This window comes from Salmo salar, chromosome 09 (assembly GCF_965601325.2).
Source record: "Salmo salar chromosome 09, fSalSal1, whole genome shotgun sequence".
In the NCBI taxonomy this organism is placed as follows: Eukaryota; Metazoa; Chordata; class Actinopteri; order Salmoniformes; family Salmonidae; genus Salmo; species Salmo salar.
In genome coordinates, this window is record NC_138299.1 from 28,084,001 (window position 1) to 28,101,598 (window position 17,598).

The window sequence follows — 17,598 nt, forward strand, 5'->3', positions numbered from 1 at the left end:
CCCTGATGATTCATGCCTTACCGCCAACCACTTGGAGCAGGAGAGCGTGCTGCTGTACAGAATAGCAGATGCAATGGAAAAAAATGGACAGCAGCTCAATCTTTGCCAAACTAGCCATTTGTGTTGCTATGGCTTTGAATGCATATCAACAAAGCCAAACAAATGAGTAGTTTGGCTAAATATATAATTCTCTAGAGTGGTGGAGGCAGTGTGTGGATAGAAAAATCTGTACAATTCCACACATTGATGTGTATTTTATTTAGTTTACAATGACTAATAACTACTATCCATGAACACTCAACAGGGTATTCTTTCAAAGCTGAGGTTGTGGATCCATCAAAGGGGTTTGATTATTTTTCACTTCAGTCAGCCATAACTCACAGCCAAACTGTTGATCTGTCAAAGTGTAGGCCTACAATCCACTCCTGATGTTGGTATTTTAATGATGTACCAGAAATGAAAATACAGGGAGAGAGATACTCTTGTTATTTTATTTAGCTCAAGAAAAAGAATGAACAGAAAGAATGTGTGGGTCTGATAAGAGGGTAGGACACAGTTTAAGGAAAACAAGTGCAATGCCTGTTATGTTAAACCTTTTACGTGTTTCATCAATAGGAGTGATCAGCACCGATATCCAAATCATATTTATGGCTGGACATTTTGTAACATCTTTACCAGTGAGAGCTAATAGTGCAACGTATTTAAGACTAGTGGGCTCAGTCGCTGGATTTTATATACTGTAGATGGGGGGCTTTAGAAGGTGTGTTCTAAATTAGTAATTGTGTGTAATTCCCTAGGCGGGGACCCCATAGCGGTCCCCGGATGTACCACCGCAAACGCCATACTATTTCCATAAAAGGCATGCAGCAGCGGTTCTATGCGCTTGTTATTCCCTACCAAACTGTTGAATTTTCCACAGTGGGTCAGTTATGAATGAAAGCATGGAATAAAACACGACATACAAAAGCATAGTTTTAACTTTTCCAATGTATGTCTAAATACGAGTGCGTGGTTGGGGACAACATTGAAACTCTAAACCTAGGGGTTAGAAAAGATCTGCGAGATTATAAAAAATGACATTGTATGTAATTTCCCGCGTCACACAAGTCCCTTTCCAATGAAAAATAAAATAAGTATGGAAGGAGCAGGGGAATGACGGGGCGGGTAACGTTGGGAGAGGGGAACTGCTGAACCGTTTGAAAGGAAAAGTCGATTGGAGCTGGAGCAGTGAGTGACGTTATCTGGTGGAAAGAGGGAGGGAGAAAGAGAGACGGCTGGACTCCATTAGCTGAAGCCAGGAGGCACTTTGGGATACTTCAATTGGACGAGTTCTTTGGGATATTCTCTTTGAAAAGACCCAGGTAGTCTACATTATTTAGAAAATCTGGTTGACTATCGAAACATCGGAAGTTTAAGTGTGTTTTTGGATTTGGTTGGTGTATTTGAGAAGGTGAGTGGACACAACCGATATAATTTACGTCCTCAAAGCTCAATAATTGTAGTTATTTTTGCGCACTCTGCCGCTCGGGAATATGATAACATTGATTTTTTTTGTACGCCAACTGCAGATTATAAGGCCTGCTATATCTGGTAAATAATGTATGATTCGAACTCCCTTTTACTCGTTCAAACGTATTAGTTTTTCTCATGTATGGACATATTTAAGTGAGTTACACTGGTTGACCAGATTGTGTGCTCTCATGAGTTCTTGTATGGGGCTGCTTACGTAATCAACTTCATATTTGTCAGGATGTCTATACCGTTAGAAAAAGCAGACGGGAGAATATTTTTATTGAAGTTCAGCTTGCCATAATTTAGGCCGGTACCCTTTGTTCTTTTTTGGTTATCGATTAATTGCGACCTTCACATGTAGCCCTAAAGGGGCAATCTGCAGTTGTTATATCAATTGTTTTTGGTATGTACCCATTGATAATGTAATGCCTCATGACCTTAGTTCAACTGTCGTACTCAATCAGAACCCAAAATATACGTTTGACTGTTTCCAAATATTGAAGTAAACACATTCTATAGCCTCAAAACATTGTTCAAACTATAATGTTGATATCATGGATGGTCAGTCCTTGCATCTCTAGTTATGTCTGAATTTGAGTGGTTACATTTCTCCAACCCCATCCCTCCAACCACTTGTTTTTTTTGTCGAATCTGGGGCGTAGATTTCGTGTTTCAATTGCTGATTGCCGCTTTAAGACTTATTCATGACTCCAATTACATTGAGCCATTGGATGTCCCTTCAGCCTTGTGAGGCAAATGCCCCGACGCTTGCCCAAATGCTCTGTCTAAACGCAAATATGCCTCGCATGCAATACAGCTTTGGAAACATTTGGAACTTAAGTTGCATATCATTTTTCATATACAACAGATACACTTACTGTCACAGTTCAGGAAAGTTACAACTGCCTGTATTTGGATAAACATGCCATCCAACCGCAAATGTGGATGGAATGGTCCAATGGAAATGCGAGCGCAAGGTGAGAGAATGTCATAGCTGAGGTAGTGAGTGAAAACAGCCGCGTGCGACTGCTAAATTGCGCACAGTAGGTGTTTTTTTTAATTTTTTTTATTTGAAAGATTCTTTGTTGCCTAATTGAAAGTTAAGTTCCAAAGGTTTCCAAAACCGTATCGCTACCGCGGATTAATAACGTTTCTAAACGTTAAAACAACGTCGGGATTGTAGTTCACATGGAGCCAGCTATCCTCCATACCATCAGCTGAGAACCAAAGACAAGGACCGGCTGTGAGCCATCTTGTGCCCCTTGTGTTCTCAAGAGCTAATGAAGCCTTGGCTAGAGCCAAAGCATGCTTCAAATGGCCTATAAGAAAATTTACATTTTATGATTCAAGAAACAGAAACTGTTGAAGTTATGGACAATCACAACATTTAATCAAAACATTTAGATCGGCTATGGTGTCCTGTGCTTCCTCAAGTCACTTTCAGTCTGCATATGACAAACTTCACAAATGTATGGCAAGCACAATTTTGATACATCTTTTTTTACCAGTTGAATGGAAGTATTTATTCTTGGGCAGTTTTTCCTAATTGTGTGATTTGTGTAAGGATGGCGCTGGACGGTATACGGATGCCCGATGGCTGCTATGCGGACGGGACGTGGGAACTGAAGATGCACGTGACAGACCTCCACAGGGACGTGTCTTTGAGGGTCACCGGCGAGATCCACATTGGTGGGGTCATGCTCAAACTCGTGGAGAAACTCGGTAAGAGATGTTCAATGGTGTTGCACTCTTTTTATGTCCAGCTTCTTCTGGAAGAAATGTGCTTATGTCCTGTTTTTATTCCCCATCTTATTCAAAGTATTGGAATAGAAACATTTGCATATTGATTTGTCAATGTTTTATTTTGTATTTTCTGTTGATTTGTGCTTCTAATCAGATGGCCAATTTCTACATTTGTTTTCCTTATGTGGTTGACCAAGGGGGAGGAAGGCCATAGTTGGTCACGAGGCAATGTTCTTTGGCCCCTGTCCCCTCAGCCTCCCATCTGCAGCTGGATTATGTCTGCCAGTTATCTAGTCATATTTGTGAGACAGTAAATTATTTTCTTTGCAAAGTTGTTGCTCAACTGACAACTGGAATGTGACTTCATCTAAACACCATGAACAGATAATAGCAACTTGTGAGCGACGTATACTAAATATACAGGCTACTCTGTTGGCTTAAATGGGAATTCAGAATCTATCTGGCTTGTAATGTTTTATGATATGGATATACTGTAACTTCTCACATTCTATCACATGATTAGCAACATTCAATGGAATTATGCTGCCATTTTCCAAGTTTCTGAGTGAGAGATTGGACCGAGTGGGAATGAACTCTGTTTCAGCATGCGGAACACTGGGTTGTTTCATGGTGAAAAACGTCATGATGGCAGTGCAGTTTGGGACTTGACAGTGTCTTAGGCGTGCGAATACCCAACATTTCTCCATTGCACAAGATTTTATTCCCTGGTCTGCACATTTCCCTTTTTTAGCCCTTCTGTTAAAGCTCAGTATAATTGTGGCCTTTGTTCTCTGTGGTCGTTTGTGCTGCATCTTAACCATGCTCACATGCAGCACTGCTGCTGCACCATGTGGGGAAACATTAGTGAGGCTCTTTTTACTGACTCAAATGTTTTTGTCTCGATCAGTCAAAAGAACAAATCTTTTGACTCCATTCATTGGAGTTAGTTTGCCCAGAGTACGCAGGACCCCCCCTCCCGGTGAACGATGAACTGAAAACTCAAGAGTCATGATTTTACAAGCCTCTCGTTCACCATAAGGGGCTTATTGGAGCTGTCATTTGTGAATGAGACTTGTAAAAGGGTGCTTTAAACAATGTACGTGTGTTGATTGCTAGGCATACAAATAAGATGATTTCTTGATGCATTTCAAAGAAGGTCTAGTTGTGGCCGTATCCGGACTATATTGTGAATGACTCTTGGCGGAATGCATTGCTTGACTGCTGTGAGGGTGATAAGCACTATCGTTTGCGAACTGTAGCACCCCAATGGTTTGAGTTTGTTGAGCAAAGGCTGTGTGTATGTTTTGGTTTTACAAAGCTGTGTCCCTCATAACATCCAATAATCTGATCATTACATTCGTTCCTACTCCATGAGATCAATTATCAGTTCTAAATGTGTATTTTCCTTCTCTGTGCTGCCGGCAGCATGATCCGTTTTCCTGCGCGCATATATGACAGGCAATTGTTGGTCGGAGCAAGTCTAAGGAGCCGCTGAGCCGGAGGAGTGCGTATTAATCCTGCTGTCACTCAGAAAAACAAATCTTGACTCTCGAGTCAGTAAAAAGAGTCGTTCAAAAAGGATGAATCGCTTGCAAACTGCACATCACCAGAAGATGTGTGTGTGTGTGTGTGTGTGTGTGTGTGTGTGTGTGTGTGTGTGTGTGTGTGTGTGTGTGTGTGTGTGTGTGTGTGTGTGTGTGTGTGTGTGTGTGTGTGTGTGGATGTGTGAAGCTGTAAGTTCCCCTTGTGAAGGCTTCCCTTCTGTTACAGCATGAGTATTTAATTAATTTACTGCTCTTGTTATTGGTCAATAGTTTGTATTTATGATACTATTCTGATTCTGTGAATCATGTTGTGCTTGGTCCTGGCTACTTTTGGTTTTGTGAGTTATCTCCAGTGGATTCAAGCTGTGTGTGTGGTTTGATGTCCATGGTTTATAATAATTTGGTTCAGCTGACCGTGACTGTCAGTTGTTCTTGTCAAACTGAAACGAACACTGATTATACTAAACATTAGGAACACCTACCTAATATGGAGTTACATCCCCCTCCCACCTTGGATTCTACAAGGTGTTGAAAGCCGTCCATAGGGATTCTGGCCCATGTTGACACCAATGCTTCCTAAAGTTGTCTGGATGTCCTTTGGGTGGTGGACCATTCTTGATATGCACAGGAAACTGTTGCGTGTGGAAAAATCCAGCAGCGTTGCAGTTCTTGACACAAACCGGTGAACCCGGCACCTACTACCATACCCCGTTCAAATGCACCATTTTTTTCTTGCCTATTCACCGTCTGAATGACACACATACACAATACATGTCTCAAGGCTTAAAAAAAACCTTTAAACTGTTTCCTCCCCTTCATCTACACTGATTTTGAAGTAGATTTAACAAGTGATCTCAATAAGGGATCACATCTTTCACTTAATCTGTCATGGAAAGAGGTGTCCTTAATGTTTTGTACATGTTTTTCCACAACTTTACCATATCACCAACCTTTTTTCCTCCTCTTCTCAATATCTGAACAGTATTTTTTTTATTTTTAATATTTAACCAGGTAGGCTAGTTTAGAACAAGTTCTCATTTACAACTGCGACCTGGCCAAGATGAAGCAAAGCAGTTTGACACATACAACAACACAGAGTTACACATGGAATAAACAAACATACAGTAGGAAAAGTCTATATACAGTGTGTGCAAATGAGGTAAGGCAATAAATAGGCCATGGTGGCGAAGTAATTACAATATACCAATTAAACACTGGAGTGATAGATGTGCAAGTAGAGATACTGGGGTGCAAAGGAGCAAGATAAATACAGTATGGGGATGAGGTAGTTGGATGGGCTATTTACAGATGGTATCTGTAAATTCCAAACTCCCAGTTATCCAATCGTTTGTAATAAATGTGAAGGAATAGCTTACCCACGTGTGGTGAACTAGATTATCATTTCAGCACAGCTTTGATTGCTTTATCAAGACGAGTCCCCACGCTTGTCTCAAAGCAATCTGTTTTTATTTTATTTAGATTTTTTTTCACTATTTGTTTGGATATTGGTTAGGCTACAATTAAGCTGTGGAAATGTTAGCTTAGTTGAGGTGAGTTCTGCTCATGATCATCTTGTTTAGTTGGCTCATTTATTATGTTTTGCCAGCATGTTTTATAGCTTAACAAGTGTATTATTTTGCTCTTCACTCGCAGTCTCTTAGTATCCTTGGCCTACTCCCTACCAAAAGCCTGCGACTTCACTTTTTCATATATATATATAAAAAAAAAAATGTAACCTGTGTTTAATTAGGCAAGTCAGTTAAGAACAAATTCTTATTTACAGTGAGGGCCTACAGTGGCCAAACCTGGACGATGGCAATTGTGCGCGACCCTATGGGACTCCCAATCACGGATGGTTGTGATACAACCTGGATTCGAACCAGGGTGTCTATAGTGACGCCTCTAGCGCTAAGATGCAGTGCCACTCGGGAGCCCCACTTAATTGTCTCAATCAATGGGATTTTGTTTCACTGAATCTCCATATGTATAGGCTATTTGGTTCATTGGTTTCTGTCTGGGAAAATAAGTGGAGGTGGCATAGCTCATCTATTCGTTTGCTCATCTCACTGATCAGGAACATTTAGCATGCAATAATGTAGCCTAAATCAAGTGTAGATCTATTTATTTTGATCGATCGCATATAGACCACTACACAAGCCCGCGAAGGTTGTGAAATATGAGCATGAGTCGCAAGCTTTTGAAAATAGGATTGTTACAATTTTCTCTGGGTATCATGATGAAGATACTCTCAATGTAAGACCCTATGCCTGCTCCCTAACATAGTGGGGTGAGGGTAGTAAAGGGATGAAACGTGGATGAAAAAACATGGGCTTGGGCTCTGTTTCAAAATATCTATTTAAAAAAACAAACATGTTTTACATGTTCCCATGATGCAAGTTGTGTGGGGAAAAATATGTATTTTGTTATTCTCACTACAAAATATGTGTTGATTGGGGTAGGTTTGTCTTGTCTGTTTTAATGAACTATTGATTTTATTCATTTAGACGTAACATAATGAAACAAAATATGGTATTGTTTTGAAAATACATTTTTAGTCTTATGTTTCTTAGGACCTGCCGAAACACATTAATAATGGATTTCTTTTTGATGGTGTATTTTCACATGGCTACTCTGTTGGCCTGGTTCAAATATAGTACATATGACCAGCAGTGGTATAGCCAGTAGTGGTAATGAGATGATGACGTAATGATCAAGTATTATCCACATCTGCACACCCCTACTACCACTCGCCACCGGTATGCACACAAGGTATAAAAAGCATATGCAGGCAAGAATGTGGTTAAAAAATGGGCCTGTTTGTAATGGGGTCATATATAAAAAAAAATAAAGACATACCGTAAATCCTATGTGAAAGCAGTAAAAGCAACACTGTGGCGTAGCAAAGGGGTTGTGTGTTTGTCTGCATGTGAGGAGACCCATCTGAGAGGAGCAACAGCCACATCTGCTGATTGTCCAAATAATTGTTAATCACCAGTGGCTTCAGTATCTCCTCTTGATAAAAGTAAAATCCAACGTGAACTGTAGAAGCACTGCAGGTTGAGCTAACTGACTTATCCCTCCAGTCATATATACTTCTTAAGCCATCTCGTTGTGTAGTGTTTGTTTCAATTACCCCTCTAAGGAAGGCCTTAAAAATTGTCAGACTCCAGCCACCGTAGTCAGACTGTTCTCTCTGCTACCACACGGCAAGCGGTACCGGAGCGCCAAGTCTAGGTCCAAAAGGCTTCTAAACAGCTTCTACCCCCAGCCTATAAGACTCCTGATCATCTAGTCAAATGCCCCCCCCCCCTTACGCTGCTGCTACTCTGTTATTATCTATGCATAGTCATTTTAATAACTCTACCTACATATTAACTTGACTAACCGGTGTCCCCGCACATTGACTCTGTACCGGTACCCCCTGTATATAGTCTATTGTTATTTTACTGCTGCTCTTTAATTGTTTTTTATTTTTCTTAACTGCATTGTTGGTTAGGACTTGTAAGTAAAGCATTTCACTACAAGTCTACACCTGTTGTATTCGGTGCATGTGACAAATACAATTTGATTTTAAATGATTGGCAAGTTAAAAAGTTCAAGTAGCTGCTATGGTTATCCTCAAACTGCCCCCATAGTTGACATGTTGGTGTTTGGGTGCACCTTAGATGTCATGGGAACATTCAAATAGGTCTAGTCAGGTTGTTTTCCATTGTAATCATTAACCCAGTCTCCCTGCAGACTTGACACATGGCTACTCTGTTGGCCTGGTTCAAATATAGTACATATGACCAGCAGTGGTATAGCCAGTAGTGGTAATGAGATGATGACGTAATGATCAAGTATTATCCACATTTAGTGTAAATCAACAACTCCCACTGGATAGAGTGGGACCATGGGAGCCTCATATGATGAAACTGTTGTGGACAAACCCCTCTCGTGTGACACTGGTGTATTGTGGGAAAAGACACCACCTCTTTTGTGTGTGTGTGTGCACTTTCTCCCAGCTGTACGTGACCTCTTTTCATGCCTCCTGGTCCACCCACCTCTCACTGGTGACATCGTTGAATAGTTGAGTACAGACTGAACTGCATTCAAGTGGCCACATGTAGGCATATGGACTCTGATTGGTTGAATGATAGTCAGATGGTTGTCTTGGTGTAGGGAGGTTAATTTAGAGGGCATCCTTTTGAAGGTAGTCTGTCAACACACACACGCAGATGCCACGTACTTCTGGCACACAGACACCATGTGGTGGTTCTGTTACTAGCCCATGTGCCTCACCCTAATAATTTGTCCCTTTTCATAACTTAGCCTACTGTTCTGACTTGGTGGTGCACATGTAGCCTGTTTTAAAGGGTGTCCTGTCCCAGTCTCTCTCAAAATCCCTTGTGATTCTGTTCATGTCTAAGGGTGCAGTCCGTGGCATGCGTTGCACTGCATTGTCTCACATTCTGAGCTAAGATTCCTCATGGTGGTTTCACAGCTACTGTTTACAGCCCACATTCAAATCACAACCCTTTACCAGCACAGTTCTTTTGTTGTGTATGGTGGGTGGGGGCATGTGTTAACATGCATCATGTATGTGTTCTGTCTTCCCTCAGTCTCTCCATCCCCTACTATAAGCAGTGACTAACCCCTTTACATCAGAGGCTCAGATGGGGAGCTAGTAACAACAGTACAGCAGAATGGATTCAACTGTGAAATGCCAGGAAAGCACTTTGCCATTGATTAGTGTTCATTCCCCCCTGATCTGAGGAGTACGGTATTTCAGGCTGCATGATGAAGAACCCTCCCCTCTGATCGCCCCCTCACTCACTACTTCACTTGTTTGTGTCTGCTAAATTTGGACATTATTACTTTGTTCTTATCCAAAGTGCTTCCTTTTGAAAGCGTTTCTGTTGGAATCGAAGAAGGGAAACCAACATCTGACTAAACAACATTAGCTGTGGACTTTATTTGACGAAGATGGAACAATTGTCACACTGTACTATATCAACCATTGTAGGACGTCTAGTTTATCTGTAAAACATCTGAGACTTTGGCTCACTATCAACTTCGGGTTCATCATCAAATATGGTTAAAATGGTCTAACTTGATTTCACACTCAAACATGAGATTTTGCTGCTGCGTTGATAGTTACCATTGTCGTCATCTTCATCTTACTCAATGTCACACAGTAAACCATGATCATTTGCCACCTCATGAGCAGTTTCCATTGCAGGGCATCACCTCCATCTAATTCAAGGGGTTTCAGTGGCCTTCGTCATCCTAACAAATCCTAGTGAAGTATTAACGGTGCCTAGATTTTCTTTTTTTAAATACACCGTACCAGTCAAAAGTTTGGACACACTTACTCATTCCAGGGGTTTGCTTTATTTTTTACTATTTTCTACATTGTAAAATAATAGGGAAGACATCAAAACTATGGAATCACGTAGTAACCAAAAAAGGGGTAAACAAATCAAAATATATTTTAGATTTGAGATTCTTCAAAGTAGCCACCCTTTCCCTTGACAGCTTTGCACAGCCTTGGCATTCTCTCAACCAGCTTCATGAGGTAGTCACCAGGAATGCATTTCACTTAACAGGTGTGCCTTGTTAAATTCATTTGTGGAATTTCTTTCCTTCTTAATGCGTTTGACACAATCAGTTGTGTTGTGACAATGTAGGGGTGGTATACAGAAGATAGCCCTATTTTGTAAAAGACCAAGTCCATATTATGGCAAGAACAGCTCAAATAAGCAAAGATAAACGACAGTCCATCATTACTTAAAGACATGAAGGTCAGTCAATATAGAACAAAGTTTCTCAAGTGTAGTCGCAAAAACCATCAAGCGCTATGATGAAACTGGCTCATGAGGACCACCACAGGAAAGGAAGACCCAGAGTTACCTCTGCTGCAGAGGATAAGTTCATTAGAGTTACCAGCCTCAGAAATTGCAGCCCAAATAAATGCTTCCGAGTTCAAGTAACAGACACATCTCAACATTAAATGTTCAGTGGAGACTGAGTGATTTATTTATATAAAAAATATATATATTTTTTTTTATTAAAAAATAAATACATTTGGGGTTCCAACTGCCGCATTCTGCAGCCATACGCCATCCCATCTGGTTTGCGCTTAGAGGGACTATCATTTGTTATTCAACAGGACAATGACCCAAAACACCTCCAGGCTGTGTAAGGGCTATTTGACCAAGAAGGGGAGTGCTGCATCAGATGACCTGGCCTCCACAATCACCCAACCTCAACCCAATTGAGATGTTTTGGGATGAGCCGGACCGCAGAGTGACGGAAAAGCAGCCAATAATTGCTCAGCATATGTGGGAACTCCTTTAACTTGTTATGGATAGGGGGCAGTATTTTCACGGCCGGATAAAAAACGTACCCGATTTAATCTGATTATTACTCCTGCCCAGAAACTAGAATATGCATATAATTATTAGCTTTGGATAGAAAACACTCAAGTTTCTAAAACTGTTTGAATGGTGTCTGTGAGTATAACAGAACTCATTTGGCAGGCCAAAACCTGAGAAGATTCCAAACAGGAAGCGCCCTCTCTGACCATTTCTTGGCCTTCTTGATCATCTCTATCCAAAACAGGGGATCTCTGCTGTAACATGACATTTTCTAACGCTCCCATAGGCTTTCAGAAGGCGCCAGAACGTTGAATGATGACTTTGCAGGCCATGGCTGAAAAACAGTAGCGCATTTGGTAAGTGGTCGATCTGAGAACAATGAGACTGGCGGACCCGTGCACGAGACGACTCCATGTTTTCATTTTCAGTCTTTGAAGGAAAACAACGACTCCCGGTCGGAATATTATCGTTTTTTTACGAGAAAAATCGCATAAAAATTGATTTTTAAACAGCGTTTGACATGCTTCGAAGTACGGTAATGGAATATTTAGAAATTTTGTCACGAAACGCGCCGGGCGCGTTACCCTTCGGATAGTGTCTTGAACGCACAACAAAACGCCGCTATTTGGATATAACTATGGATTATTTGGAACCAAACCAACATTTGTTATTGAAGTACAAGTCCTGGGAGTGCATTCTGACGAAGAACAGCAAAGGTAATCCAATTTTTCTTATAGTAAATCTGAGTTTGGTGAGTACCAAACTTGGTGGGTGTCAAAATAGCTAGCCCGTGATGGCGAGCTATCTACTCAGAATATTGCAAAATGTGCCTTCACCGAAAAGCTATTTTAAAATCGGACATAGCGATTGCATAAAGGAGTTCTGTATCTATAATTCTTAAAATAATTGTTATGTTTTTTGTGAACATTTATCGTGAGTAATTTAGTAAATTCACCGGAAGTGTTCGGTGGGAATGCTAGTTCTGAACGTCACATGCTAATGTAAAAAGCTGGTTTTTGATATAAATATGAACTTGATTGAACAAAACATGCATGTATTGTATAACATAATGTCCTAGGTGTGTCATCTGATGAAGATCATCAAAGGTTAGTGCTGCATTTAGCTGTGGTTTTGTTTTTTGTGACATTATATGCTAGCTTGAAAAATGGGTGTCTGATTATTTCTGGCTGGGTACTCTGCTGACATAATCTAATGTTTTGCTTTCGCTGTAAAGCCTTTTTGAAATCGGACAGGGTGGTTAGATAAAGGAGAGTCTTGTCTTTAAAATGGTGTAAAATAGTCATATGTTTGAAAAATTGAAGTTTTTTTGATTTTCGAGGAGTTTGTATTTCGCGCCACGCATATCATTGGATATTGGAGCAGGTGTTCTGCTAGCGGAACGTCTAGATGTAAGAGGTTACTGTTGGAAAACAATTCCAGGTGAAGCTGGTTGAGGGAATGCCAAGAGTGTGCAAAGCTGTCATGCAAAGGGTGGCTACTTTGAAGAATCTCAAGTATCTTTTAATCTGTTTAACACTTTTTGGTTACTATGTGATTCCATGTGTGGTGTTTCAAAACTATGAAGTTAGTTTACAATGTAGAAAATAGTAAAAATCAAGAAAAGCCCTTGAATGAGTAGGTGTTCTAAAACTTTTGACCGGTAGTGTACGTTGGTAGTGATTGCCCAGTCCCTTTCATGGCATATGAGGTGGTAATAACATGATTATTGTCCAAAAAACACTTTGGTTTCTTTGGGTTTTGTTGAAGTGAGCACCATGAAGCACTAACTGTTGGTTAAAAATGTTGAATTCTTTGACATGAGTACCAGAAAATACCCATATTATCAAAATGTTTAAACAGTGCCAAGATCTGTCCTGGCCTTTTACACAGGCCTTTACACAGTGTCCATGAAGGGACAGGACAGCCACTGGCCTTGAGGTCTTATTGTTAGCCAATATAGTGGAGGCCTGCCTGGCTGGCAGTTGGCCCAACTTTTACTAGCACTCAATGCTAATGCAATCCCTGGAATCCTGATGCGCTAACACAGACGTCATTGAATTGAGCGAGGCACATTTTGTACAGACACACACACACACACACCGGTATGGCCTGCCCCTTCCTGTGAACATGGGGATGCAAACACTCCGGCAAACTTTTGTTCTGCGCAATCTTTTTTCTAAGAATGCATTGTAATGTTGCACCATCCTGGAAAAAGTCCCTGTTTTCTTTATCAGGGCTCCAAGAAAAGGCTTTGTGAGAAAAGCCAAACATCTGACTTCAGGGAGTAGAGGAGTTACTTTGTTAGTATACAGTACCACTACCCTGAGGGAGGGGGAGAGCATGGAGGAAAATCAAAACACTTATGTAAAAGGCGTGTTTGAGTAAAGTAACGTTGCCCCTCCAACCTGGGTGGGTGTAGAACTTTCCCACTGGGAGTCAAAGGGGCTTTGGCTTTGATTCTGAATAGTAGACCCAATCAGTGTTGTGTAGCCCCTGCTTAGCTTCATCCTGACAGCTGTGTAGAGGGGAGTAAGGTTCAGCTGCCCTTAAATGCTGTTTTCCCATCCTAATGGTTGTGGTTCTGATTCGAGGGTAAGCTGATCCTAGATCTGTGTTGTAAGGGATGGAGAAGTGGCGGGGGGCTGGCTGAGAGGAGGGGGGGGGGGGGACGATAGAGGGAGGTGGTTTTTGTGACGTGAGACGGCGCTAGAATTCCATAAAAGTCTTCTGTGGAGAATGAAATTATTTCCAGGGTTTGGCATGTTCTCTGGAAGCTGCAATGCCGTCATCCCAATACCTTCTGCTGCATGCTTCAGCTCTTTGCCCCGCTCTCTTTTGTTCACTCTGTTTCTTTCACTTTCGACCTACCCCCTTTTTTGGAAAATGTGTTGCGTATGAGGAGCCTGTGCCCTGACAACTTTTTTTCTATAGCGGTTTTATTTATTGAGAACCCATGTCCCTTGAAATAGTTTTTGGGGTGTATATTTAGAAGCCATGTACGGTATTGTTTTAGTAGTTGCCCTCCTTTTTTTCTTTTTTTACATTTTTTTAATAAATGGACACTACCGTTTTTATAGAAATGTACACTACCTTTCAAAAATTTGGGGTCACTTAAATGTCCTTGTTTTTGAAAGAAAAGCAAAACAAAATTGTCCATTGAAGTAACATCAAATTAATCAGAAATACAGTGTAGACATTGTTAATGTTGTAAATGACTATTGTAGCTGGAAACGGCTGATTTAATGGGATATCTACATAGGCGTACAGAGTCCCATCTAATTGATCATTAGAAAGCCCTTTTGCAATTATGTTAGCACAGCTGAAAACTGTTGTCTTGATTACAGAAGCAATAAAACTGTCCTTCTTTAGACTTCCAAGTACTCCAATCAGAATGGCAGGTTTGAATGGTCCGATGTCGTGTGGGGTTTTGGGTGGTGTCCCCGCTAACCGGCCTGTCCGTTGGTGGTAGTGACCAGAGGAAGATTGTCGGTGTTTGACAATGGAGATGGTCAGGGTTTGACAATGTATTAGGGGGTTTGTGAGGAAACGGACGCGATTTAACGCAGGATGTGTGACTTCCTGTGAAAGTTTGTTCTTAACAGCCCCTCATCTTTGCTCTCCTTGTTTAGGGGCTTTCTGAACGGATACTTCCCAGAATTTTCTCTGGTTTGGAATGAGGGTCTTTACTACCTACAAAGAGAGAATCTCCCTTCTATAGAATCAGGAAGTATTGCAAATCCCTCTGTTTGATATACATGCTTTGTCATCTCACTTATCATGTTGCCATGACTCAGAAATGAGGTAACACGTAGAGATTTGAGTCGTGACTGTGAAGGACTCTTGTCCATTGGTCAGAACCCTCCACAACCATAGCTCCCTGCAGAGAGAGGGGCTCACCGGACCAGGCGATAGCCCCACTCTGCTTTGCTCTAATCTATCTTACAGGAAGTATTTAGGCTAAGTAACAGCCCTGCCCTGCCCAGAGCTTCCTGTTACGTAGCAAGATCCTGCTGGGATTTAGCCTTCATTACCCCCCCCCCCAAATCGGAGCACTACACTACAAATTGTGATTACTACCCTAAATTGAGCGTACATTGCAATGCGGTTCCAAAAATTCCCTAAGATTTCTATCTAGTACTCGCAGTTCTATTCTCTCCCTCCCTCGTTAACTAATTGTTGGTTTTTGGACCCTTCTGTGTCCTTGCTTTATTTTTTAATTAATAATGTTTGGCATCTCAAACATGCAGCAGAAAGGCCTTTCCTGGCTCCACCTCTGGGAATCTGATTCTGTTTACGTTGTCCCACTCTCCTCTCTTAGTGCTGCCTGGTAGTCATGGGGGAAAAAAATCGCTACAGGTACATTTTGGGATATTATTTTTGATGATATGTCGGTCTGACAATATCGCAATATTGTTTTAGCGCTAGTTGGCTGTACCTGCACCAAAAGCCCTTCATAGCTTGTTTTCAGCACTTTTATTCCCCTGATTGATCAACAGTCTCATGGGTCTCTCTTGTCCCTCTGCAGCGGACATGTTTAGCAATATGTTTGAAATATCAAATTGCAATGAAATCACAGTATCGAAGCGCAATACATATCGTATCGGCACCTAAGTATCTTGAGGTCCCTGGCAATCCCCAACGCTACTGCCTGGCTATCCTCACACCCAGGTAAGGAACTGTCTGCAGGCCACGTTGTCAGAGAAACACCAAGCACCTGCTGGTCAATGAAGTAAATCGATATGGCTTTTATCGTTTTGGTCCCTAAACTACGTTACAATCCAAAACCCTGTCACCTTTAACTCTATCCTCATTTACTCCCTTCTATACATCGGACAACTGTTCTATTGCTTTCACCTCCTGTCAGACCTGGGAGTGAGTGAGGGTAGAAGAGGTAACAACTTTGGGATGATATGCAGCCCTGGTCTGTTTTCCCTCCCTTTCATACCAACGATGGCTTCTAAACTCCAACCTCTCTGGTCCCCAGTGTTGGTTAGTCACTCACTAAGAGCTGTAAGCCTATTCACTGTCCCTCTTATTTGGGTGAGGTGTGGTATGGCGCAATCACTGGAAAAAATTGTCTGTTTACCTGGGTAGCCAAACTAGCCATCCCACTCAGCTGTTCCCTTCTGTCAGAGAAACATTGTTACGCTAGCAACTCCTTAGCCTGTTAACATCAGGATACCTAGGGCCTATTGGAAATAGCTAGGCCTATAGTTATTATTATATATTTTTTGTGGGGTTTCACTGATACTTTTGCAAAGGTGGTTGATTTTATATATATATATATATATATATTTTTCTTTTTCTGATAAATCATAGTGGTAGTATATGGAGGGGGGGACATTACATTAGGATGATGGGTTGTCAGTGAGTGTGGCAGATCTCTCCCATATCCATCTTCAGTGCCTTGGGGGGTTGGATGGCCTCTCTCTGTGCTCCATTGATCCTGGGCCAGGAGACTGGCTATAACGTGATTACAGGACTGGGGCCTGACTCTGAACCCAGCTGGTTAATTGTATAAAGCTGCGTCAGGGTGGAGCACCCCCATTGTTTTGCTTTGTTTGGATTATGACATAAATGGATACAAACTATCAGTCTCCGAGGAGGACTGGGCGAGCCTCTCGTTTGTTATCTAATAACCCCCACGGCAGAGCTCTCCGTCTCCCCTCACCTCTCTCTCTGAAACAGGCCTGACTCAGTGAATCCTGGCAGTGATGGTCCGTAGGTAAGGCCATTCCACTCCCCTTATGAACCTCCAGGGCTTTAGAAGTTGGACACACCACTCTCCTTTCCTCCTCTGTCTCGCTCTAGCTCTGAGCGTATCCTCCTGGGCTGTAAGGTATCATGTAGCTCATGGGTCTTCTACACTGATTCTCCCAGACCATAACACACAGTGCATCTTTGGGGAAAGCCTGGGCGAGCCTGCGAGGAAAATCCTCCTGGATACTCCCGGCTACACTTCTAATCCACGAGCTGCAGCCAGGCTGAAGGCTGAGCGTGGGCTCTCTGCTTGCAGCTAGTGGCATCAGGAGCCTGCTCAACCATGTATAGTAGCCAGGGACTTTACCTGGAGAGAGTGTGTGTGTGTAATTCTGTTGAGCAGGGTCTTATATCAGACCTGTCCCAGATGAGGGTTAGAGTGTCAGACAATAAAATCACCAGGATCAATATCTAGCCTATGGCCTCTGTTCCTTCTGGACGCACATGACTTCTACAAGAGATGTGTGTGTGTGTGTGTGTGTGTATATATATATATATATATATATATATATATATATCCCTCTGTTTCTTTCCTGAAGAAAAGTGTGTGTGTGTCAGTTCATAGCCATTGACTGCGCTACGCTGTACTGTGTATCTCATGTCCATAGCCAAAAGGAGGCTTGCCCTGAAGGTCCCTGTGTTATTTTGTGTAACATACATGCATGGTCAGGTATTAGCAA

The 17,598-nt window shown here is 41.7% G+C and overlaps 1 protein-coding gene across 9 annotated transcripts in view; it reads left to right on the top strand.

Moving 5' to 3' along the window:
* The first annotated feature begins 1,155 nt into the window (after positions 1 to 1,155).
* Positions 1,156 to 17,598, top strand: part of LOC106611119 (fermitin family homolog 2) — a 90,481-nt gene continuing 74,038 nt past the window's right edge. For 2 of the 9 annotated variants that reach the window (XM_045723545.2, XM_045723551.2), the window contains exons 1-2: positions 1,156 to 1,450; positions 3,077 to 3,234. In XM_045723545.2, the coding sequence (XP_045579501.1) occupies positions 3,078 to 3,234 (157 nt within the window). In that variant the 5' untranslated portion in view covers positions 1,156 to 1,450; position 3,077. Of the gene's footprint in view, positions 1,451 to 2,297; positions 2,982 to 3,076; positions 3,235 to 17,598 lie in introns of those variants that run through there. The other 7 variants (XM_045723544.2, XM_045723547.2, XM_045723548.2 and 4 more) reach the window with 5 other exon arrangements.